The sequence below is a fragment of the Primulina tabacum genome, chromosome 15 (genome assembly GCF_025594145.1).
Source record: "Primulina tabacum isolate GXHZ01 chromosome 15, ASM2559414v2, whole genome shotgun sequence".
NCBI classification, from domain to species: domain Eukaryota; kingdom Viridiplantae; phylum Streptophyta; class Magnoliopsida; order Lamiales; family Gesneriaceae; genus Primulina; species Primulina tabacum.
In genome coordinates, this window is record NC_134564.1 from 1,165,595 (window position 1) to 1,193,207 (window position 27,613).

The following is a 27,613-nucleotide window of genomic DNA, read 5'->3' on the forward strand; positions in this document are numbered from 1 at the left end:
ACAATTGTGAGACTGCTGAAGTGCTTGAGTTATACTCGTGATTATGAAATGCACTATACCTGATATCCTATTGTAATTGAAGGATACAATGATGCGAACTGAATATCTGATATAAAATACTCAAAGTTTACTAATGAATTTGTATTCACACTGAGAGATGTAACAATTGTATGAAAACATTTAAGCAGATTGTAATAGTCAGATCTACGATGAAATCTAAATTTATAACCTTCGACAAATGTGCTAAGAGGCTGAATGGTTATGTCTATTCTTAGAAGATATCCTTGGATTGGAAAAACATGTTCCGACTATATGTATTCATTCGCTAACCAAATGGTTAAACATAGAGTTGGTTGTAAAATCATCCAGGAGAATGAGACTGAAGCCTATAGAATAAATTGGTACAAATAAAAACCCAACATATGCTGATTGGAGATCCTAAGAACTATGTTCAATGGGACAATATAATTGCACTGATGCGGTGAATCACTGTGGGGGTAGTTATCCATTGTCCATTCATAAGGTGAAACAGTGAATTTGGAGGATAAACATACAAATTTCAATTATTTTTATACGCCAGTAATGAGCGGAACAATATTGATTATTTTTTATTTATAATCACCTATGTGAGAGAAGTGGCTCTGCTTCGAAGGAATTGTCAGACTCGATTCTAGACCTTCTCGCAGAACCAAATGTGTGTTCATGGTCATAAAGAACACAATCATGAGAACTGAACTGTATCATGGATAATCTTGTGTGAAGTATTTTTCAATTTACACAAAATGCATAACAACTAAAGGACAACACATCTACTGTCAACTAGTAAATAAAAGAAAGTACTTTTACAATGGAAGTTTAAAGGTTCGCATCTACATCCAATGTAGGATTCAACTGTTGAACTTTTATCACTATAATTTTCGAATACCTTTAAATTTTCATTCATGTGAGAGATTTTTGAATTTTTTTTAATAGTGAATGAAAATTTAAATAGCTCGTGTAGTGAGCTTTGAACCATATCATTTTTAATTAAGTGAGATGTATATATAATAAAGTGAGTTTCAAATGACATTTGACTTTCTAAAATGTTAAATGACATTAGGTATTCTAAATGGTCAAATAATCTTTAAATTTTTGAAAGATTAAATAATATTTGCTTTTCTGAAAGATCAAATGACCTTAGATTTTTTTAGAAAGGTCAAAAAACAATTTCTGAAATGTTAAATAATCTTTACTTTTCTGAAAGATCAAATAATATTTGACATTAGGTCAACATTTTCCCTCTATACATGCATATCCTCCTCATTTTCAAATAAGTAACTTAAAAAAACTTTAATAACTTTTTCTTTGAAATTTCTTCGTCTTTCGACTTCAGTCACTGTTATTTCTTATAAATCGTAATAAAGTTTATGTAATGTTCAGTTCGCCTATATCATACTTTGTGCTGAGTTATTGTAGATATCACCGTTGTATCCTGTGAAATTTTTTTACTGTGGACTTCATAGTACCGTATGAGGTGACAAATATATTTTAAGAAAAATGTATTATATTACATGCTTATGTTTGGTTTCGTTTGCTTTTAAATTTATATATGCAAGATCGATATGCATTGATGCAAATATTATATGAAGTCTAATTTATTTTATATTAATTATATTGTAAATTACAATTGCAACACCAGTTCACCTATAATCAATATTTCAAATATTATCCTCATTTTCCTCCAACATATTTTTGTAACATGTTGTTTTGTCGTTGTCATATATATCAACAATGCACAGTTTTATAGAGTCGAGACTGGCAAATACTGAATACCGAAAATCTTGTGAAGTTATCATGTTGTTACATATTAATAACATACAAGTAATATTGATTATGATAAATTAATATATCGATAAATTTTGAAAAATATAACGAACAAGGCAAGAAATAAGAATCAAGGTGATAAAATGTTAGTTTTTCATAGTCATTGACTCAACTGTATCGCACAAATATTAATAAAGTTAATAAAAATTTTGGTTTTTCATATACATTTTATTTAAAAAATTTAAAAATTATCTATTAACTAATATTGAATGATCAAATTTTATTTTAACTTATGATGATATTTTTTTTGCTAAATAATATTGATATAAAGTTGGAAAATAGCGATTTAAATTTAAAAACTATAATTTTTCAAAAAAACTATATAAGTTTTAGCGGGTCCAACCTGCATTGGAGCTTCATTGTCATCCATAATCGTGGTTACTTCGTTGTTAAGGATGTTAATCGAGCGGGTACGAGTTTGTCATCTCATCCCCGTCCGCACCCCTGTTTTATCTAATCGGGGAATCCTCGTTCCCAACCTTGTGGGTTCCCCGATTCAAATATACACGGAGTTGATAAAAATGTTTTCAATTTTACTTAAGCAATATTGATAAAAGAATTCAATTATATTCATAAATACTGATATTATTTAAACAATACTCATATAATAACATTTATATTACATTGGTTAATAAAAAGAACCTGTTATTAGTTTATTCTCCATTTATGTCATTCCAGTTGGATCGAAAATAATAGTAGTTGTTGTTATTTATTTATTTAATCCATGATTGTAATTTATAAATAAAAAGTGCAATAGAAATAAATTCGCTAATCTATTTCTTATTATTATTTTTATTGTCATTATAATGCTACTAGCTTATTCTTCATATCATGAATTTAACTTTTTATGTTTAATATTAACTTATTTCTTATTTATAAATATTACACTTAAAATGAATATTATTTCACTTACAATAATTTATTGAGAGTAGGAAAAAAATAAAGAAAGACACATATTAGGATTTTTAAATTATAATATTTTATATTTTATAATCTTGAATAAATAAGATTAATTTTGAAAATATACCTTTGATATGAACTAGAATAAACAAATTCTATTATTATTAAAAAAATAATATATATACTAGAGATGTCAATGGAGCGGGTATGGTTAGACATAAGACTCATCCCATGAAAAAAACTTTGTCTCATTACCTGCTCCACTCCGATTAAATATTCTTCAGACCCGTCCCACCCTGAATATAAAACGAGGGCCGGTTAGACCCGTGAGACCGGTGAGTCCTTGTTTTTTTTAAAATGAAAACATTAATTTTCTTCTCACATGACTGAATTATAAAACAAACAAGCCTCTAAATATAACACAATAGAAAACTAATTCATGTCTTCGACCACACTTAATAATGACAAACAAATTATCTTCACGACATAAATGAATCACATAAAAAAGTTATTAGCTTACCAAAAAAAATATTGACATCCCAAATGAACATTAATAAAACAAAAAACCTAGAGTATTTATATTCACATCCCATGACCAGCCCTATACCTGGACAAGTATGAAAAATTGGACTTGAGACCCACCCCACGACCCATTTGATATGCCCAAACCCGCCTCAGACAGGATGGGTTCATTGTGGATCTAAGTAAAACCCGAATCTATTGACATCCCTAACATATACCTTTGATTTCTTTAATTTTGAAAAAATATACCTTTGATATGAACTACAATAAATATAACATGTCAGGACCCTTTAGGCCGGAAGTCTTGACCCGAGTCGGATCCCCGATTCGTCAACGTTTACCCGTATTGTCACATACCCTCCCTCTTTCAATACGCACACTTCGCAGAATTACAGAATTCAATTAATCTCTCCGTGCGGTAAACTCGGTCTCTCCATGTGCTAATGCATGGGTGTGTATGAATATACTTGAATATAGGAGCAAATATTTGTTTATTTTTGTATCCTTTTTTGAAATATACTCGAATGAATTGTCAGGGTTTTGTGACCAGGACTGTGCTATCAGAATCGAAATTTGGATTTTATTGAATTTGGGAATCGAGCTTCAATCGTTTTACTGTATAGTTTGCTCTGCCTTAGTGGATTTAGAATGCAGCGTCTTAAAAAAAAGTTGTGTTTTTCTGGGTTTTGATACTGGTATGTATGTGTTCTTTTTGGTCATTAATGTTTGATTGTTTTGTCTCTCTTTCAGCTTTTTTTCTTTTGTGGCTGTTTTTTAACTCCATGATTATCATGATTTTTTGCTCCTATGCAGTACAAAAACTTAAAAGAAAAGAACAACAAATCCTAATTCATCAATCATCATTATCTATCATTCACAGCTCACAGAAAAAATATATTAGACATAGGTTTCATGATTTTTTTTCGAGCTCCTATCGAAATTCTTTCATCAGAAACAATAAATTTCCTTGCGGCTGTACTCAAAGAAAGGTTAATTAATGTTTTCCGCAGTTCAATATTTTCTTGGTAACATGAGTTCCCGTAAGAAGACACCTTTTCAGAAGCACAGAGAAGACGAAGAGGCGAAGAAGAAGGTATCTCTATTGATCAGTAGCCCTTAATGATTGAAAGGAATTTAAGAAAGTTCTTCATAACGTTCCTTATATATTTCATTGTTAATTTAATTTCTTGATTTTTTTTTTCAGAGGGCAGAAGATGAGACAGCACGATTATACCAAGAGTTTGTAGAATCATTTCAAGCAGATGATACTCCGGGGTCGAAGGTTTTTGTCAGAGGTGGAACCATCAATCCTAATGACAAACATAAGAATGATTCAGAAGGTTAGTTGCCATTGATCAATATCATATCTATCATTAAACGTTATATCCTGGAAATAAGTTAATAATTATAATTAGTTTGTTAATTATCGCACAATCTGGATAAATGAATGATTTATTCTTTTTCACGTGGATGCATAAATAAAAACCTCGGCCTTTTCTATTCATTCGCGGATGGCAGGTGGAAATTCCAAAGATGAGGGTTCTGGTTTAAAGAAAGGGAGTAGGTAATTAAATGCTTTTGATCAACTATGCTGCAATGCTCTTATGATTAGGATTTATGATACAAGAATGATATGGTGATAATATCCGCAGATGCACACTGTGTTGATTGGGCTTGCATGTTTAGAAATTCGAATGATTAGTATCGCTGACCTCTTTCTAATAATTTTTTTTTAATATTAACCATGTTTTTTAATTCCTCCGCCATGGCAAGTGAACCACTTTTAAACTTATGGATATTTTTATAATTTTGTTTGTGAAAGAAGTTGCACTTATAGCTGAAGTGCGCTGCTTCTGTACGTGATGCCGTATTCACCGACAAACCTACTTTTTTGTATTCCCATTTCCTTGTAACATTAATATTGTCAATATAGTTGCATTGTAATTCTAATTGATTCAGCTTCTTTTTCAGATTAGTCTTGCTACTTAGCTTGATTTGGTGCTTCATTCACAGTGGATGATTGCACGTGGACCATTTAGTTCGAATTTTACTTTCTCCTCAAGAACAATGCTGCTTGTACTCAAATTTTAATTTCCCACATTGATGTTCTCTTACATCATTCATTAGTTCGTCAAATGTGAAATTGGCACTTGATAGTTAGTCAAAGACATAATTACTTTCCCCCTTGCTAATTCACCGTTTTGGCTTCACCAAGAAGAGATTGGGATTTCATGCTTTAAGTTATAAGCTTGGGATAACTAGCTCAAATGGATAAATATTTATCTGGTATATTTTTGCTGATGCACAAACTACTGAGCGCTAGATATACAAGATTTTGTTTTCATAGAATATCAAGCTATCCATGCCATTGAGTCCATCTAGAAATTTAAATACTGTTCATGGGCTGTGATTGACAGCCTTATACCTCCCACGGGTTCTAGCAGTATTTCATCTCCTTTTAATTCAACTCTCAACTCTTAAGTAAGTGCTTTGTGCTAAACCTACAATATCGTTGAGTATAACCAAATATGTTATTAGAATCATTAGATCCTTGTCTACAGGTATTTGATGATCTTTGAGAAGATCCACGCACCGATAGTCAGAAACCTGGATAGGTCTCGTGTGATTTAATTCCTTAAGAGTCTTGCTTGATTTATTTTTGGTTCATTATTTTTTAAGAAGTTATCTTTATTCCACACGTCTTTAAAAGTTGGGATGAAGTCTTAGGATGGGGATTTGAGAGATGAGGAAGTGAATGAACTGAGTTATTTGTTAGGATCTTTAGAGAGTGTCAACTTGGTTGAGGGGTTGAAGATACCAGGGTTTGGGACGGGGATTCTTCAGGAGTTTTCTCAGTCAAATCATTTTATGAGTCTTTCTTTCCGATTAGGGATTTTCCTTTATTTCCATTCTTTAATGTCATTTGGAAAAATTCAATCTCATCCAGAGGTTCAAGTATTCTCGTGGACTGCAGTGCTGGGTAAACTGCCCACTTTTGAGATTATGTAAAAGAAATGACCTTCGTGTGCTTTGTGTCCTAATTGATGTGTTTTGTGCCAGAAAGAGGTGGAGAATCAGAATCATAAACTTATTCAGTGTTCTTTCACGAGCATTCTTTGTTTTAAAGCTTTGGAGGAGATGAGTTTGGTCTGGGTAATTCCAAGATCATTGCCCGAGCTTTTTGAGGCAGATCTTGGACGCGATTTGGGTAAGAGGGGTAGAACTTTTTGGACAGTAATAGTACATTGTATTTGCTCGTCTGTATAGTTAGCGAAATAGACAGATTTTTGATGGTTTAGAAGATTCGACTAAAGATGTTTGGGAAAAAAATTAAGATTCGGGCATCTAGTTGGATAGGAAAGCAACTTCTCGATTTCAGATTTAGTGAGAAGTTGTCGTATATTTATGTTTGAGTTGACAATTATTTTTCTTGTCTTTTTTCCTGCTGTGCGCTTCTCTTTTCGGTCTCTTGTAATTTGTGTTTCTATTTAATGAATATATTATATTTTCCTAAATATATATATATATATATATATATTATTTTGATTTATTCATTATTCTTATATAATATTATAGCATTTTAGTGGATAAGTTGATATTTAATTGATTTAATTAATAAAATGCATATGAGTTCTTAGTTGATTAAATATATATACATATTTTATTTGCGAATCACTTTATAACATATAAAATTATTAATTTATCGATTAATTAGTATGATTTTTCATTAATATAATTTATATTGTTCTAAAGCTAATAATTTATTGAGGTTAAAATGCAGTAGTCAAATTTACTATCGAGGACATTGAATGGTACTCTGTAGGTGCAGTTGTGCATGATTGTCAAAATTCTTACAGGAATTTTATATTGCTAATGAACTTATCTTGTTGAGAGGACAAAAGCAGCCGAAGCTTGGGTGGATTTTCTCATGTGGAATCTTACTTCAAATGATCGGTGTGCTGGAATTATGAATTTGAGAAATAGAATTGTTAATGCTTAATAGTTTTACTAAATTTTTTTAAGATATAGGAATGATTATCTTAGTTGTATGTGACTCCTCAAGAGGAAGCTGGATCTAGATTGATATATGATGCAACTTGCTAGAAATACTGATTATTTAGGATCTTCCCGCTCCATATGTGGGGGTAATAGTGTGTCATATTCTTGAAATCCCAATCATCTATCTATAACTGGAAATTGTGGCGGAATTTGGAGAGTGGAGTGCGGAAGAGCATGCATTTAGATTATGGGTTATGATGAACTTAGCTTTATCCTGTCTTCAGTTCATTTGTTTATGTTCCATGTCATTGTAATTAGCATTCCAACTTTAGGATTAGGTATCTATCTATCTATGTGTAAATTTTACCCACAATAGGCCTTCTTTTCTACTACTGTATTACTAGCTACGTTTATGTTGTACATAGGTGAATTCTATCGTGTCACTAGATTTTCCTTCATTTTCTAACCTCTTTTAGGTCACAATAGAAGAATTTTGACCAACTTCAGGGCCAACTGATCTTTACACACCTGGCACGAGTCATTCTTGCCCAAAGCTAGATGATTTAACCTTTTATTCTCGCCCAAGTTTTCGATTGGATTTTATTTCACACTTATCTTGGCTTCTCTAGGACTAAATGAAAGTTTTAGAGGAAAATGACTGTGTTAGACCACTTTCAACTTATAAGATGCTAATGTCTCGAGGAAAATCGTGTTGCACTTTTGTTATTAATTTTTTAAAATAATAGATATGTACAGACACATTTGATAGAAGTCTAGTACCACTTTCCTGATATCATCAAGTCATTTGCATATTCGTTGATATGGTCAATCTTATTGTTTTTCCTTTTTACCTGTGGATTTCTTGTCCGTTTTTTGTAACTTATAGTTTTTATTATTTAATGTAATATCATTTCCTAAATAAAAAAGTCATTTGCATAATGCATGAAAAAATTCTTTTATTTTCGTCGTATGGTTTACGTAGACCACATTCCACGGGATATTAGAAGTGGCAAGAATTTTGCCAAAAAAAAGTGGCAAGATTTTGAACTTCCTGCTAATTAAGCGGTGAATTAGAATTGAAAATTTTTGTGAGAGGCGAAAGGGTATGAAACATACATCAGTGATATTTGAAGTGGAAATCTTGGAAAAGGTGGCTGGGCTAGTTTCTGATTGACTCTTCTTTTATCCTTCTGACAATCGCTTTTGTAAACTTTTAATTTTTATTAATTTTCCCTTAAAACTGTTGCCTTCTATAGCTTTCTGAGGACATTCTTATTAGTGGGATATGTATTAGATCATTTTTGAACTTCATGCAGGTATGTTCCATCATTCATCCCACCTCCTATGGCATCAAAGGGTAAAGAATATGAAAAGAAGGTCAGTACCAAGCTGCTATTTCACTTGTTCACCACTGCCTTCTTGTTAATGTTTCATGTGTTTGTGACAATCTACAGAAGGAGGAGAAGCCAAAGGAAAAGGAAAAAGGGAAGTCACGGAACATCGATCATTTTATGGAGGAGTTGAAGCATGAACAGGAGATGAGGGAGAGACGAAATCAAGATCGTGAACATTGGCGTGATTCACGCCATGGTGACAATTCTGCAGTATGTACTTCTGAAGTTTTCTATTTCAAATGGAAGATGAAGGCTGGTGGCGCATTTTATTTTATTTTTTCCTTGTTTTCTCCATTTGCTTCAGAATTTATTTCTCTCGACATGATTTGGTTCTTTCTTCGTGTTTTACTTACGAAGTGCAGTTTTCCATCTGCAATATGAGACTTGGTAGTTAGTGTGTGTTGTCCTAATATAACTCATGAGATTTGCTTTTTATTTTTGACTCGAAGTATTTATTTGTAATGATGCTACTCTCTCAGCTATCTAGTAGGTTTGATGAGCTGCCTAATGAATTTGATCCAACTGGAAGACCTGGATCTTTTGATGATGGAGATCCATTAACTACAAATCTTTATGTGGGAAACTTATCACCTCTGGTCAGCTTTTAATCCCCTGCATTCTCTATGCATGAATATTTCACTTCCTGCCTTTTTTACTCTTCAATATCTATTTGCCTAAGGATTTTTGTTCTGTGTGTTTTGTTCAATGTTAGGTCGATGAAAATTTTCTTTTGCGGACTTTTGGAAGATTTGGACCTATTGCTAGTGTAAAAATAATGTGGCCAAGGACAGAAGAGGAACGAAGAAGGGAAAGAAATTGTGGCTTTGTGGCTTTCATGAATAGAACTGATGGTCAAGCTGCGAAGGATGAAATGCAAGGTTGGTTTATGGATCTTCTTGTGTATTTCAAATAATGTGGTGTGTAAGGATAATAATAATTTAATTTTGATGAGTTTGGAAGATTTTCCTTTATTTTTTCACTGAAACTAAAATAACCGAAAGAAATTTTTATGATACAGGAGTGGTGGTCTACGATTACGAGTTAAAAATGGGGTGGGGTAAATCTGTTTCTCTTCCTTCACAAGCACTCCCTGCTCCACCCCCTGGACAAATGGCCATCAGGAGTAAAGGGGTGAGTCATATCATTTCTCATATCTGATAAGTTTGATAGTTCTGTAAATGTGAGCAGACAGTTGTTTTCCTTCTCATATGAGTGTGTTGCTTGATATCAGTCATACAACAAATAAACAATTACGGTGTAAAATTTATGTGCCTTGCTTTTTGCTCTACATCACGTTTCTCAGAAAGTTAACTCTTCCATGTTATCAGGGTGCCACTGTCATCTTGTCTGGCCCTTCTGGCCCTCCAGTTACTTCCGTTCCAATCCAGAACTCTGAGTTGGTAAGCACTTTTATACTTATTGCGTTCTTGATATATCTTGACAAGTAAATTTAATTTGTGAATGTCGTGAACTGGGGCAAAACTCCAGTATTTGGAGAGAAAATTACTGATTTGCATTTCAAAAATATTTCCATCCAGTATAAATTTCTATACCCCCAGGATTCTTTCTGTGAATAAAAGTGAATTATTTTATTAAGATATTTTGTTTTGTCCTGTGAAAAAACTGGGCTTAACTCCTAGATATGATGACTAATATCACTCTCTATCATTATTTGCCCGGTAAGATGAGAGATATGGCTTTGCTGCTGATGCCTATATTCCTCATTTCATTGCCAATTACCTGCTATGCGACAATCAAGTCATCCCTAAAACTAGAAAACAGCTGTTTCTGGTTATGAAAATAGCTTTCATATCATATTCGATATCCTGCTCACTTGCAATAGCACAATTTAATAGCCATTCTCTCAATCACTCAACCTTTCAGTTCCATGAATCCATTACTGGGAGCAGTTGAAAACAGGCCCTCCACATTCTAAAAAAGTAGCTTTTCTGGAATTCAGTATAACTTCAATGTTTACTATGGTTGCTCATATCTTTTTGATTGAATATGTAGGTTCTTACTCCAAATGTGCCTGATATTAGCGTTGTCCCTCCTGATGATAACCATCTCCAGCATGTTATAGATACAATGGCTCTGTATGTTCTTGATGGGGGTTGTTCCTTCGAACAAGCTATCATGGAACGTGGCCGAGGAAATCCTCTTTTCAGTTTTTTGTTTGAGCTTGGTTCTAAAGAACATACTTACTATGTTTGGAGGCTTTATTCATTTGCTCAGGTAAGTTAGTACAGATCAGGAAATTTATGTAGGGTACCGGCTTCCGTTCAAAGAGAGTTTGAATTGATGGCCCTATTGTCCTGCCAAGCTGCAAGTTTACTGCTTTCGTTTTTATCTGAACTACAACCATGCTTCAGGGGATATGATTATACCGTGTTACTAAAATTTATTACGGGCTAATCATTCTGCTCCAAAAGCTTTTATTACCTGATACTAACTAAAACTCATAAAGGTGTTTAAAAGGTTCTGTTTTGAAAATGAAAGATAAAAATGTGTCGCATTATTTTTTTGTGTGAAGTGGAAAACCTTACCAATTTACATAAATAAATTTGACCAGAGTTCCAGTTAATGCAGATTAAATCACAGATAACAAGTGATCGGTCCATGTTTCGAGTGATACTTTCAGCTTTAATTACAATCTTATTCCACACTCTTGCTGATTAGTAAGGACCTAATGTCCTCCTTTTCGAAGTGTACCTGAACTGATTTCTTTGAAATAACATATTATTTCTTCCCGGCACGCCCCTGTATTAGGTTCCAGAAGGTTATCAACATGGCCTGGTCATTATTTGAATGTTTGCATGGAAAAATCAAGTTACCAATTAAGCTTCATTCAGCCTATTTTATGATTCAAGATAAAGGCTGCTGTTTCTGCAGTGACCTGGCACACATGCGGCTACAAAATAAAAGTACAAAATAGATTTATAGTATGACAATACTTGGGCAGATAATTTCCTATGTTCACTTCCATGTGCATGCCAAATCATTTTTGTCCACAATTCTTAGCAAGTTGGGAAACGTATAACTCTCTTATGATGAAGATCTCCAATTGCAGGGGGATACACTTATGCGATGGCGAACAGAGCCTTTCATCATGATTACTGGCAGTGGAAGGTATACCAAGTTCTGTTTATTTATTTTCTAATTAACTCGGACAAAATTTGTTTCTATGTCACACCTTGAGTTCTGGATCTTGTTATGGGATGATGGATTGGAAAATCCTCAAAATTGGAAGTGTTTCTTTCTTGTTCGATTTCCTCCCCTTTCGATCTATGGTGACAATGGGGTTGGATTGAAACTTGTCGAAGAGAACATATCGATCTTTTGAAAAATACTTGTTGAGAAATTTTTTTATTCCATTCTTTATTCATCTTAACTCCTTGTAAATAGAAAGAGTCTAATGTATACCATCATCTACTGAGGACAAACTCAAATCCTTAGATAATTATTTCTTATTATCCCACATATATAGGTCACATATACTGACAAGAGTGTAACAACTAGAGTCCTAAGAATGAAGTTAACTGGAGTCCTTATGTTTTGATTTCCGTGGTCTTGAATTTGCTATGTGTGAATGTCACGGCACCTTCCAGTGGACCAAGCCCAAAAGATATCACATATCGAAGGTTCACGTACGGGCAGTATCGATCGAAGGCAGCATAGTCTCCTGGAGTTGCAGGACTCCTGAGTTTTATTTTGTAATTATCGTTTGAATAAAGCTGGGTTATCCTATGGGATTTTTATTCAGTTGTTAGGTGGTTTGTTACTAATTCTTAGGCGGGTTGGCGTTTTTATCTCTGTTTATAAAGATTAGATGCACTCTTGTATAAATATTCCTTGGAATGAATTCAATAAACAAACTTCAAATTATTATCAACAATTGTTCCGGAGATCGTGAGGTTCTCTCGTTAACGAGCCTCAACTCGAAATAGGTAAAAGCGGACATAAAACGCATGAACACCCGACGCAAACTGTGAGGATTTCTACGTTCACAGACCCATAACCTGATCCATATTGCGTAATCATGACTGTGAAGCATCGGTAAACAATGTGGTGGCCATGGGCATCCTGGTCCATTTTTCTTCATCTGCATGGTCACATGTGTGGCCCTTTTATTCTATCACTAACATTTGTCCCTTCTTGGGGAATACATGAACCTTGTTCATAGTTTTAACTGATAGAACGCCAAACACCTGATTATCTCTGTATTGACTATTGTCAAATAGAGGGACGCATATACCTTCCCCATTAATAGGGTACAGATTTTCTTGGGTAAGTTACAGCTATTAGGAGATAATTCCTTTTCCTTTCCTTTCTTCTTTTGATTTTCTTTTTTTTAATCTGATGGTAATAAATGATAATTTGTATCGACGTTCTCATGTTTGTATCCATAGATGGATACCACCTCCTTTACCAATTGCAAAAGGCGCGGAGCACGAAAAAGAAGCTGCAAGCACTTATGCTGCTGGGAAAAGCAAAGTATTCTCTTTAGTTTTTATACTTGTGGAGTTTATGTTTTTTTAAGTCGAGTTCTGATTTTGTGACTATTTACTATGGTTTCATGTTATGATTTTTACAGCGTCTGGAGGTGGAAATGACCCTGACAGATGCCCAAAGAGATGAATTTGAGGATATGCTGCGTGGATTAACATTAGAAAGAAGCCAGATAAAAGATGCCATGGGTTTTGCTCTGGATAATGCTGATGCTGCTGGAGAGGTAATTGGATAAGCTGCAATTATTGATAGACTAAATATGTTTGACACAACTTCTAGCAAATCTTTCATGGGTATGGTAGTCTTGGCACATGTTTGTCATCCATGAAACCATTGCTTGAAAAACAGACAACAGATTTTAGATAATATTTTTGCAACAGTTTTTTCTTTAGTAGACTTTCTTGTTATATTACCTGCATTTAGCTCTACCATGCGTGCTCATAATTGGTATCCTCAAGCGCATTAATGCTCATCAGATCCATATTGAACCTCCATATTTAAATCAACTAGATATGAAGATTATTCAACTTAACCTTCAACTTTTTGACATGTTTTTGTTGGATGAAAACTCATGCAATGAAATTTTAATAAAGCCTTGAATTAACATTTAAACTTTAGTCTATTCATGTTCTTCCTAGCCTTTGCACTGAAGTTACTTTTCTTATTTATTTGTATTTTTGCATGCTAGATAGTTGAAGTGTTAACTGAGTCCATGACCCTCAAAGAAACTCCAATTCCAACAAAAGTTGCAAGACTCATGCTCGTTTCGGACATCCTTCACAACAGCAGTGCTCCTGTGAAGAATGCTTCCGCTTATCGTACCAAATTCGAAGCAACTTTACCTGATATCATGGAAAGCTTTAATGACTTATATCGTAGTGTAACTGGACGGATCACAGCTGAGGCTCTCAAGGTAGCCATGCCTCAGAACTAGTTTCCTTACATACATCGTCGATCTCTTTTTTATCTTTTCCTTATTTAGACGCTAAGGTCTCTTTCCTGACAATTTCAGGAACGTGTCCTGAGAGTTCTTCAAGTATGGGCTGACTGGTTTCTTTTTTCGGATACTTTTGTGAATGGATTGCGAGCTACCTTTCTCCGTTCTGGTAACTCAGGTGTGATACCTTTCCATTCTATTTGTGGTGATGCCCCTGAACTTGAGAGAAATTCCGGTTCTGCGGACACAGGTGATGCGGAAAAGATTAATCAGGATACCGCGTTGGCCATTGGTAAAGGAGCTGCCATGAAGGAGCTTTTAAGTTTGCCCCTTACTGAGCTGGAAAGACGATGCCGACATAATGGACTTTCTCAGGTTGGTGGTAGGGAAATGATGGTAGCACGGTTACTTTATCTGGAAGATGCAGAAAAACAGAGAGCTTATGAGATAGATGATGAATTGAGGGCTTCACATAGCCATTCAAATTTGGGGAAAAACCCAAGTGGACAGGAGGGGACAAAAGTTGAAATTGATTCAGGGAAAATGTCCGGATGGATGAGTTATGATGAAAATGGTGAGCGGTCAAAAGGAGAAGAGTCGGTATCATTGCCCACTTCAGATCCTTCTTTGCAGAAGGAACTTATCTTTAGTGAAGTGCAAAATGAACTCGTTTTGCCAGCTTCTAAGTGGGCCAGAGAGGACAATGAAAGTGATGATGAACATAAGAGGAACGCACAAGAATTGGGCTTAACTTACTCATCTTCTGGAAGTGAAAATGCTGGCGATGGTCTTTATAAAAACGCGGAAGTGGATCTTACTTCTGATGCTAGCAATTCAGCATTTCTCAATGTTGGAATGAACGAAGAACAAAGGTACCACTAATCCACTATGCTAGTATGACTCAACAAGGCATACTTCCCTGTTTTCTGATGTTTAAATATCGTGATCTGATTTTTCCATGCTTTGATGAAACTAATCTGTTTTATAGAATCTTGGAAGTATAGTTTCTGTCTCTTTTGTTTCCTTTTGCTGATGATAGAATAATCAAGATTGCTTCTTGGTTCACGAAGAACTATTTGTAAGCATTATACATCTCTAGTTAACTGCAGTATTGAGATTAAAATAGTTATTTTTTTACCTGTACCTTTTGTGGCACCACTTCGGAAATATACTTTATCTTGAGGATGGATGTAGTAAGTCAGCTTCGGTGATGTTAATTGATGTATATCTTCTTGCATCACAAGTTTGATTCTTTAAAAATTCCATCCTCGCCATTTATAAATACAATTCACATGTATTAATTTTGATCGCTTTGATATCCCTTTGCCAACTATAACATGGTGTTTTCTGTCTCACAGACAAAAATTAAGGCGTCTTGAGGTTGCTCTGATGGAATACCGAGAATCTCTTGAAGAAAAGGGATTAAAAAATTCAGAGGAAATTGAGAGAAAAGTTGCCATCCATCGTAGACAGCTACAATCTGAATACGGTTTATCTGATTTGCATGCAGATGCCTCCGGCAGAAGTAAGTTACAAATCTTTGATCCAATATCATCATTATTGCTTTCCATGCATGTGGTTTCACATTGGTCTGATTTGTACTCTGCAAATTATTTCTTTAGTTGTATCATATGTAAATTTATCAAAGTTATGCTGTTAGAAGCAATTCTAAAGTGTGGAGAGAACTACTCAGACAACGATAATCGCACTCAGGGTCATTTAAATAAAAGAAAAAATATGAAGACACGGAATATTGTAGTCTCACTCCGGCTTTATTGATATACCAGATTTTTCCTAGATTTTTCTAAGCTGTCGTTGAAGACTTGATATTTCAATTTACTAGACCTTGTGGGATGTTGAGGGTCATTGCAAATGTTTTTCCGTGAAACATGCACACACCATCAAGTGTTCTTGTTGGGATTGGTCATGGTGAAGGAGTTTATTTCAAATAATTATCGTAGTCGTCTTGCATTTATCTCGAGGTTAGGTTCGTAACTACTTGTGACATAAATTCTCAACTTTGTCACTGCAGAGAGGACCTCTTCAGAGAGGAGGGACAGACAGGATGACTCCTACGAACCTTTAAAAAAGCACCACCGCAGCCGAAAGCAGAAGTGAAAGCCCTCAACGAAAATCATCCATTCGTGATAAAGAGAGGGAGAGCGACATGAAAGAGGACAGAGACAGACGACGTGACAGGGAAAGAGGCCATGATCTGGAGTCTGAACGGGCGAAGGACAGAGCACGTGATCGGGAGAAGAATGGCAGCAAGGAGAGGAATGACCATGAAAGGGACAAGGGACGAGATAGAGACAGGGACAGGAGGAGAGTGAAATGAGGTGGTTGTAAATTGTAATAGATGCTCTTGTGCTGGTGAAATGGTGATAATTAGCATCAATCATATTTTTGGATCGATTTTTTTCTCTGTGTTCTCTTTCGAGAATCGAATCTACGCTATATTAAGTGTCGACGGGGAACCATGGAGTGTGATGGGGGATGGAAGCAGTGGAGAGAGAGCAGCCCAAAAGTGTGTGCTCTATTTTAGGCAACAAAGTTGAAGGTGTGATGTATTTTAAATTGCTCCTCTCTCCGTCCTTGTTGATTATTGGTGCTATGTATGATAATTGATATTATTCATAAGGTTTTTTTGCCTAATTTAAATGATGATTTTGCTCTGGTTGTGTATAAAAAATTTGAATCTTGTTAAGTAAATTGGTTTACTCAGTTAAATCTTTTATTTTTTTCCTAAGAATAATTGAAACCAAACCGAATAAACCGATTGAACTGTCGTTTTTTGATAAATAACAATCCGATTCTTAATTTTACTAAAATGAATTTTTGAATTTAAGCTGTTCGGTCAATTATTTTCTTTTAACCAAATTTTGCTTACCCACAATTACGATTTGTTTATTATTGTTGTAAATATTACTATTAATTTTTTTTTTAGAGCTTCATCATTATTTAACGTCGGTTAATTCGATTTTATTTTGTTAGCTTTCATAAAAATATACCGAACTTCATTTTCATTTTTAATATTCAATCTTTACTAGGTTATTTAATAAAATGTCTGTATTTAAAAATTTCCCCAAAAATTCAATTTTTGGATATAAATCGAAATAATAGATTTCAGTTCAAATCGATTCTTTTTGTTTGGTTTTTGATGGAAATTTTTGTAGGTTTGGGTTTGTTTGAAAGTTTTCGCTTTAATTTTCAGATTTTTTAAAAAAACATTCGAAATTTAATTGAAAAATATAAAATTCAATATTTTATATTGAATTTTATTTCGAAACTCGGCTTTTAAGGTTTAACCGATGTTTTATGAAATAATTGAAAATGAAATCCAATAAACCGATTTAAGGTTTTGTTGAGGAAGATCCTGAAGTAATTATGAATGTGAGACAATATTCACTTAACGTAGGCCAAAGCCTCCGAAACAATCCCCATCAGCAGTTCCACATCTCCTGTGATCAAACAGAAATAGAGACTCTTGAAGAGCACGCGGATACTTTGAGAGAGGCATAATAATTCATCCAAGTAGTGGATATTTTGGTTAAGTTTATATAGCTCCTAGTTCTAGTGAAGTGCATTACCTGTTGGAGTATTGTGGGTTAGAAATTAGTCTTGAACAGAATGATTTTTTCCAGTTTGGTTGCTGTTATACAAGTATATGGGAATCAGGCGAACAGAGAATGGTGGTAGGACGATCTTTCGTTTTTTTACCAATAAGGTGTAGATATACGACTACAACCCTGAAAATGACATGCTAGCATAAGCGGTTATGCTAATCGATAGATGATGGTAGATAGTTGACAATACTCTTTTATCTTAATCTTGGTGCCATCGTGTTCATTTTACAAGATTGGGTTCCCTGAAAATTGTTTGCCTAAACTTTTATTTGAAAATGTATCTGTCGAAGGTGACAGGATATTGCGAAAGATGAGACAATGGCTTGTGGCCGTGTAACCACAGTAGAGTTTGTAGATGGGGTCCAGTTACGAATCGCTGTTTTGTGTAGCACAGAGTAAAACGAAGTCAGGTTTGCTGCAGAAAGTCGTTGAGGGAGGTATGGAAATGTAGTGACAATTCAGCCAGTGAGCACAGAGGTGATTGTATCAATGTGAGGAAGGTCAGCAATATCGTCTTCTGATGGGGTTTTGTAAAATTCATTTATCGAGGACGGAGAGAAATCGTAAATGATATCCCGAACAAATACTCTGACGTACTTAACCGAACGCCCATTTCCAATAGCGGAGACCAAATTGCAGTAGAATTAAAGTACTGGTCTTCTTGCATAAGGCATGACCGAATTAACAGTGGAGCTCAGCCTTCGTTGTTGCAAAAATGTGGATACGTTATACCTTCCGTATGCCCCGAAGTCGACATTGCGTTCTTCGATAAATTCAGGATGAGCATAAAGAGCCCATCTGCTGACAGCCGCCTCAGTATAGAATCTTGTTGAGAAGGAGTGGGCAAGATTGTGGGATGTGTTGCCAACATTATCTGCAACACTTGTGTCAACACCAACAGTAGGGTCTTCAAGTTCAACTTCAGGAGCAGAGACACTCACTGATTCTTTGGCTTCAAGGTTAGGTTCAGTCTCCTCAGGGATAACTGGAGTGCCTTCATCCCTAGTAGATCCCACGGTCTCCCCGCCTTTCGCCTCTTTCAGACTGTTCATAAAGTCTGCCAGAGATTGTTCATCTTCAGAAGAGAAACATACCTCGTTAGGTGGCTCAGAAGATCTATCAGTTGGAGGAGCGGATGAGGATGATGAAGCTGATGTTTTCTTTGTAAGAGTTGACCGCTTCTGATGAACCAACTCGAAATTTTCATCATCTGAGTCATCTCCGGACGAAAAATCTGGATCAAGTGTAAAATAGGTGGCCATTCGGGGTTTCTTTGGCGCATCGAAGTTAGGGCTGTACCTTGCTTGCCGCTTTGATTGCCTTCGAAACACTGGTGGTTGAGTGGGAAAAGCCCTTCGATAAATCTCGTTGTCTATGGGGTTGTCAGCATCCAATGGATTACCAGGCTCTCCAGGGAGAATTTCTTCCAACGGGACTGCTTCTGGGTCAACAGCCACCATCTGCAATGGTTTTTCAGGAGGGTTCTCAGACGATGGTGTTGTTGGAGGTGTTGTTGCCAGAGGAGAAACACCATGACTTGCCGCCATTTCACTTCGTATGTCCTGTGGATCGAATTGATGATTTGCCATTTGTTTTTACAAAGAGGGAGAGTGAGACAGTAAATTGAGAAGGGCAATTTTCACAGTTAAGGGATGAAACAGGGAGCAATGATCAAATTTGATAAATCTGAAAGAAAAGAGCAAAAACGCAATTTGATCAGAATTCAATTAGGTTGGTATAAAAACCCTCACATCAACGGTAACAAATAATTTCAATTTCGGAACGTTGCACAGTAACGGTAAAAATTTCCGACTTAAACGTTTACCATTTTCGAAATTATCTTACTAAATTGCAATTTTACTCCTTATATCCAACGGTAAAGGTCAATTCAAGTCACAGTAACATCAAAGAACAGCCTGAGCAAAACCACTTCGAGTTCACCCCATATCCATAAGACGTCACTTCTTTTCAACATGGTCAATTAAAGTTTCCATCAATCGTCATGAGTCAACACTGATATGTCACTAAATATGATGAGTTCACGAAACAAAAAAAAAAGAACAATATGCATGACTTACATATGCCTATAATATGATGATTTCTCAGAAAATTTCAGGTAGTGTATAACTTTGTGCAGTGTCTGAACTTGGTGTTGGCAACACTTCTGGCAACACCACTGAGTTTCATTCAAACTTCCATAAATTTCCTTTTGATTCAGAAATGGTAGCTCCCACTCTAGAAGAACGGTCTTCAAAGGACTCTTCTAGGTAGCTTTTTCCATTATTATTTTTACTTAGAAGTGGTAGCTCCCACACTAGAAGAACGGTCTTCAATGGACTCCTCTAGGTAGCTTTTTCCATTTTCTTCTAACAATTTTTTTTTCTTCTTTTCTGTTTTTCTCCTTATGCTCACATTTTCCAAGTCACTTTTTCACATTTGACAAGATCACGATTTACATGAACATCCTCAACTACTCAATGCCTTGGAGTGAGCATAATTTACTCCTCATCATTCGATTGGAAGTATGATCACTCAGAGAGTTCCTTTCGGAAATTTGCCTTCAGTGTTCAGTCATTGCACAAATAAATAGGATGATAATGAATATGCAGTATGCCTAATATCCTAGTAATAGTCATGCACAAATGGATGTTGTCTCTGGTGTTGGCAACACCATGGACAACACTGAACAAATGTTTTTTAAAGTACACACATGCTGAGAGATTTCCGAAGATTGGAAAATCTCTCAAAATCCAAAGGTTTCGTGAAAATATCGGCCAGCTGGTTTTCAGTCCTGACAAACTCCAATCGTATAATACCTTTTTCAACCAAGTCTCGAATAAAATGATGTCTTATATCTATGTGTTTAGTTCGAGAGTGTTGAACTGGGTTCTTAGAAATGTATTGGCACTAGAGTTGTCACAATACACAATCATTATGTCACTATGAAATCCATAATCATTGATCATTTGATTCATTCACATAAGTTGAGAGCAACAATTGGCAGCTGCCACATATTCAGATTCAACTGTGGACAGGGAGACACAGTTTTGTTTCTTGCTAGCCCATGATACAAGATTATTTCCTAAATAAAAACACCCTCCCGAGGTGCTTTTCCTATCATCTAAATCACCTGCTCAATCAGAGTCAGAGAAACCTACCAAGTTTATGTTTGTGTCATGAGTATACCACAAACCAAATTTTAGTGTACCTGCAATGTATCTTAGTATACGTTTCACAACTTTAAGGTGCGAAATTTTTGGATCTGCTTGGTACCTAGCACATAAGCACACACTGAACATAATATCGGGTCTAGTAGCAGTCAAGTACAGAAGACTCCCAATTATGCTACGATACATGGTGTTATCAACACCCTCGGCAACACCATCCTTAGATAACTTGTCATTCGACCCCATGAGTGTTCTCACATGTTTTAAGCTGTCAGTAGAGAACTTTTTGATCAGATTTTTTGCATACTTGGACTGACACAAGAATATACCATCATGCAATTGCTTAACTTGTAATCCAAGAAAGAAATTTAGTTCTCCTACCATGCTCATTTCGAATTGAGACGCCATGCAATCCACAAACTTACTCACAAGTATTTGGGATGAGGCACCGAAAACAATGTCATCAACATATACTTGACAAATCAAAATATCATTATTTAGTTGTTGAATGAAAAGGGTTTTGTCAACCTCACCTCGTTTGAACCCCAAGTCTATCAGATAGTCAGCTAACCTGTCGTACCAAGCCCGTGGAGCCTGTTTCAGTCCATACAAGGCCTTTTTCAGTTTGTAGACATGGTCCATGTAGTGAGAATCTTCAAATCCCTTAGGTTGACAGACATAGGCTTCTTCATTTAAAATGCCATTCAAGAAAGCACTTTTCACATCCATTTGATACAATTTAATACGCATATGACATGCAACAACAAGTAACAATCGGACAGACTCCATTCGTGCCACAGGTGCGAAGGTTTCATCAAAATCCACCCCTTCAACCTGTGTATACCCTTGATCTACCAATCGTGCCTTATTTCGAATAATGTTACCGGATTCATCTGTTTTATTTTTGAATATCCATTTTGATCCAATAACATTGACGTTCGAAGGTCTGGGAACTAAGTCCCACACATCATTGCGGACAAATTGTTCTAGTTCTTCATGCATGACATTAACCCAAAATTCATCCTTTAGAGCCTCATTCACATTTTTAGGTTCAATTGAAGACACAAAGCATGAGTGGCTTACCTGGGCGAATGTGGAGTTCATACACACTAATCCGATCATTTTCCGGTAGTCAACCTTCTCCTTTTTCTTTGTTTGCACATCCTCATATATTTCACCAATAATTTGAGACGATGGGTGATTCTTCTGAATTTTGATGGGAATATCTCTTCCTTCATTGTGTATCACTTCATCGTCGTCGTTTTCATTTTCCATGACTTCAGTTCTGGTTAGTGGCGGTGTTGTACACGGTGTTGCTTCATTGGTCTCAACACTAATCTCAACACCAATGCTGGTTGATGGCTCACTTGAATCCAACAGTCCCTCAGTATCATCCTCTTTAGATTTTCCTGTTAGTCCTGCAAGATCATCAAAAACGACATTAATAGATTCAATGGTAGTTCTTGTTCTTAAGTTAAACACACGATAAGACCGACTATTCATTGAATATCCGAGAAATAGGCACTTATCGCTTTTGGAATCGAATTTTGCGAGATGTTCTCGATCATTTAGGACGTGGCAAATACATCTGAAAATATGAAAGTATTTGAGGTTTGGTTTCCTCCCCATGATTATTTCATAGGAGGTCATAGTGGATCCACTTCTTAGAAACACACAGTTAAAAATGTGACAAGCTGTGTTCAAGGCTTCAGCCCAAAACCTTTTAGACACATTCTTCGAGCTCAGCATGACTCGTGCCATTTCTTGAAGAGTTCGATTCTTCCTTTCGGCTATACCATTTTGTTGAGGAGTTTTAGGAGCAGAAAATTCATGAGAGATTCCTTTCTTTTCACATAGGGAAGTAAAGAGAGAATTTTCAAATTCTTTCCCATGATCAGTTCGTATTCTAACAACTCTCTCATCATGCAAGTTGGTTATTCTTGCATGCAGTTTCTTGAAGACATCAAATGTATCCGATTTTTCTCTTATAAAACTTATCCAAGTGAAACGAGAAAAATCATCAACACAAACGAGTGAGTATTTCTTACCTCCCAAGCTTTCAACATCCATTGGACCCATTAGATCCATGTGTAGAAGTTCAAGACACCGTGTTGTCCCAAAGTGTTGCAACACCGGGTGTGCAACACGGGTTTGTTTACCTTTTTGACATGATCCACAAATATATGCATTATCTGAACACAAATTAGGCATACCTCTCACAGCTTCATACTTACAGAGATTTTTCAAGGTCTTGAAGCTCACATGACCCAGTTTTTGATGCCATAGATCCAGATTGCTTACCTTGGCACTTCGACAATCATTACTATCTCCCACAAGATAGCAATTATTAGCAGACCGTGTTTCTGTCATAACACAAACATTTGCATCATTAAAAACTTTACAATTATTCTTGTTGAACCTAACATGTAAGTCATCGTCACAAAGTTGACTTATGCTTATTAAGTTCGAGTTAAGTCCTTCAACATGTAGGACATTGTGAAGCATGGGAAGCCCATCAACATTCAGGGTTCCTTTGCCTACAATTCTCCCTTTGGCACCACCTCCATAAGTTATACGTCCACTCTTTAGTTCAGAATAATCAATGAGGTGTTCTTTAGAACCTGTCATGTGACGGGAACACCCACTGTCAAAGTACCATGCTCCTGGTATGTTAGTTTTCAGCGATGTATAAATGACATTGCATTGTATAACAGTTTTTGGTACCCATATTTTCTTAGTGGAAGAACTTTTGGATGTGGAGTTGGACATGGTGTTGGACAACACCTTATGCAACACCTGATTTGAATGCCACATGAGATAGTCAGTTATGAGTTTGTAGCAGAAAGGTTTGATGTGCCCAGTATTATGACAATAGTGACAGATGAAATGATGATTTCGCTGCTTGGGATTTGAGATTGATACATGCTTCTTGTCTTGAGCCATCTTTGCTGAGGAGTGACTTTTTGGCGGTGAGGAACCTGAACTGGATGTTTTCAGCGTCTGTTCAGAGACCAGCTTTGAGCTTTGTACAGTTTTCATGGGTGGATTTTCTGTTTTAGTGACAGCATCGACTCCTGCACCCTTCACAAATACTGTGGTCCTTGAACTGGAGTTAGACGACTCACCATGTTCATATATACTTGCAACATAACCAAGGCCAGATCTGCTGTCCTTTCCCATAGTCAGTACTGTGTCAAGTTTTGATGAGCTTGTATTGAATTTGGCAAGAGTTTTTGATGCTTTCTCAAAATCATCTTTGACTTTACACAGTTCAAGATCCTTCCTACTCAGCAAAACTTCTAGACGAGACAAGTTGCTCTTCAACTCAGTGTTTTCTTTTGACAGTAATGAGTTTGCCTTATTTCTTTTGAGCCAGTCATCATAAAGTTCTTCATACATCCTTTGGACAATTTCCATAGTAAGCTCTTCTTGGTCAGATTCCTGAATTTTGTCAGCTTCTGAAATTTTCAGAGAGTTAGCATTGAGACACAGTGATTCTGACACAGTGTTGCGCCCTGGTGTTGCAACACCAGTGGCAACACCAAAGGGATTGACCTGCAGTTTGTAGGTTTTATCCTGGACGACAGATAAAGAGGTGCAATCATCTCCTTTCTTGGTTTCAAAATCATCATCAGGGTCCTCATCACTCAGTGTAGCTGCCATATTTTTGTTTTTGCGAAGCCGATTTGCACACTCATTTGCGTAATGACCAAATCCAGAGCATTCTCTACATTGGACTAAATCAAGTTTCTTTGTTTCTGTTCGAGCTGATGAATCATTTCTCGATCTGAAATTCCCTTGTGTTGATGCAGTCATTTTATTTCTTTCATAAGGAACAAACTGTGGTCTTGATGTTGATACAATCTTCTTCTTATCTCTCATTCTTTTTAGGTAGTCACCAAATTTTTTTGTGATTAAGGAGATTGATTCCTCGTCAAGATCAGAGTCCTTTGCCTCCTGAATTAGACTATTCACATAATCATCAGTAGTTTGTAAGGCAACAACCTTCCCAGTATTTCTTTTCTGTAGGTCTAGATTCATCTCAATTGTTCTGAGAGAGCTAATTAGGTCTTCCAGATTGAGTGTAGAGGTGTCCTTGGATTCGTCAATATCACAGATTTTGATATTAAAACGCTCAGGAAGAGATCTCAGGACTTTGCTAACCAGTCTTTCGTTTGACATAGGATCACCGAGACTAAAGGCCTCATTTTCTATCTCACGCAATCTCCGATCATATTCCACAATAGTCTCGTTTTCCTCCATCCTTAAGCTTTCCAATTTAGAGGTCAACATCCTGAGTTTGGTTCTGTGAACACTCTCAGATCCTTCGCAGTGCTTTTGAAGAATATCCCAAGCTTCTTTGGCAGAAATGCAGTTGGTGATGAGACTGAACATGTTGACATCTACAGAGGTGAATATAGCATTTAGCGCCTTTGAGTTGAAGTTCGAGGTTTGAACTTCATCATTGGACCAGGAACTCTCTGGTTTGCTTCGACTATTTCCATCATCATCAACTATCCTTGGTGGAGACCAACCCTCTAAGACTCGTTGCCATGCCCTTTCTTCGATAGATTTGATGTACATCCTCATCTTGACTTTCCAGAGACCATAGTTCGAACCATCCAAGACTGGTGGTCTAAAAGTTGTGTTAGTCGCTAGTGGATCCATTTAGCTATCAGTGTATTTCCTGTAAAACAGCAATAAATCAGAATCAGTCACTTAGTATATCAAGTGAAGGCTCTGATACCACTTGTAAGAATTATTGCGCATAGATTAACAGGAAATAAATATTAAAAACTGGTATATTAGAATTGGGTGTTGTGCTCGGTGTTGTCAACACGACACACAACACAGCAGCGGAAATTTATTATTTAACATGGACGTAACTTCAACAAATGAATACTTGAATTTCAATTATGCACAAGTACAAATACTTGTGCGATGCCTCATGGCAAAAAAATTCACTAAAAAAATTATGTAAATCGTTTACACCAAAACAATCCTAGTGAGAAAACAAAATCAATTTCCTTGACACTCCAAGGAATTAAAAACTCATCAAAATAAACCACATAAAAACTAGATGCATAAACCAAACACGTATTGCTTAAAACCAAATGAATTCACTCTTCGATCAACACTCTGCTGTCAGTGTTGTTCTTGAGTGTTGGTAACACCAATTTGCAACACGGTCACTTGACTGACGAACCCCCGTGCTTTGTATGCAAGTCTTCACGAGCAAAACTCCTGCGGCCGTCCATGTCCTCGCATATTGATAATAGACCCTTGTATATATAGTCTCTTCTTTGACCTAGATCTTCATGGATCCTTCACACTTATAAACAAGGAAACTAGATACCATACCTTATATCTTATAGATAATTTTTCAACTAAATTGAATCATTCCTAATGATAGGATATAATAAATCTTGGAAAAACAAATCTATTAAATTTGTCTAGAAGTGCAAAATCAAAATAATATCTAAAATGAATTCGGAATACAATATTCATTTCAATATATTTTCTGCATCATACATGTTTTCACTCATTACTCTCTGGTATTTTTGAGTTGTAGGAATTTGTGAGCAAGAACAAATACCTCGCGGATATGATCAATCATCTTCGTGACCTCGTTGCTGATTTGTCGACTTGGCAAAGTCCTTGTTCAGTATGACTTTAAATTTGATGTTTTTAACTTTCTTGTAGGGGTTTGAGGACTTGCACCTGGCATGAAACACCAAGTAAAATAAATTTCTTTGTTGACGATAATGTCATTTACACTTGGGACTTTGGGAAGTCTTGGTCACTTGATACTACCAAACCTACGAGAAGTCTCAACTGTAAGGTTCGGTCAAATATTGTGCTACTAAATATCATTATGTTTCATGCAATCACACAGTTATTATATTTTCAAAATAGCTTCCAAACTATACCTTAAAAGTAGAAGATATGTGGTGATACCCGCATAAGGATCCGAGTCATTGATGACCCGGGTACCATCAAGAACCCGCCCGGTCTCTCACTCAACCACCCGGGTACTTCATTTCTTTCCGGGCAAACATCATAACCCGGGCTCTCATACAAGTACTCAGGTAACCGACTACCTGGGCCACCTCGAGAATTGCATATGATTGATACAGACAGTCTAATCTGTCAGAACAACTTGGGTTTGGAGTGTCTTAGAAGCCATCAGAAGCTATAGTATGGACAACCGACTTACCATACTTAGTAGGTGGCACGAGGATCGAGGTAACTACCCATTTTCTACTATAAATAGCAGGTATTAATCTCATTTAATGATTCTGAAATCTTTGAACTCTCAAGCATTATACATATTTTCTCTCAAATATTGCTTGTGTTCATCTTCAACCTGCTGACTTTAGCATCGGAGTGGCCACGCCAGACACCCCTCCGACGCTCATTCACGAGTTCTTTTCATTGTTGGCAGGTGCTATCACAGCCATTACCGTTACTCACATTCCCAAACATTATAAATTGTTGATTTGATCCGTTGGAGCTCCTTACCCAGCTCACCCATTTCAGCGCGACTGACATCAATATGTAAACATCAGTGCTAAGCAATATCGGTCCACTCATAACTACATGTGAAGTCAAAGAAAACTTGGAAACAATGATAATTTTGTGATGTACACTACACCGACTCTATTATGCATCACACTACATCTAACAAGAACTGTT

General features: G+C 36.0%; 1 protein-coding gene across 1 annotated transcript; it reads left to right on the forward strand.

Annotated features, from left to right (window-relative positions):
* Positions 1-3,835: 3,835 nt before the first annotated feature.
* On the forward strand, positions 3,836-16,799 carry LOC142527709 (protein RRC1-like). The gene is given in 19 exon segments (XM_075632601.1): positions 3,836-3,980; positions 4,296-4,378; positions 4,490-4,625; positions 4,804-4,849; positions 8,601-8,661; positions 8,739-8,888; positions 9,158-9,274; positions 9,391-9,556; positions 9,697-9,809; positions 10,007-10,078; positions 10,692-10,913; positions 11,749-11,807; positions 13,088-13,172; positions 13,273-13,410; positions 13,876-14,100; positions 14,200-14,996; positions 15,483-15,649; positions 16,157-16,227; positions 16,229-16,799. Coding segments are annotated over 18 exon segments (2,922 nt in total). The 5' UTR covers positions 3,836-3,980; positions 4,296-4,315; the 3' UTR covers positions 16,463-16,799.
* The last annotated feature ends 10,814 nt before the right edge of the window (positions 16,800-27,613 follow it).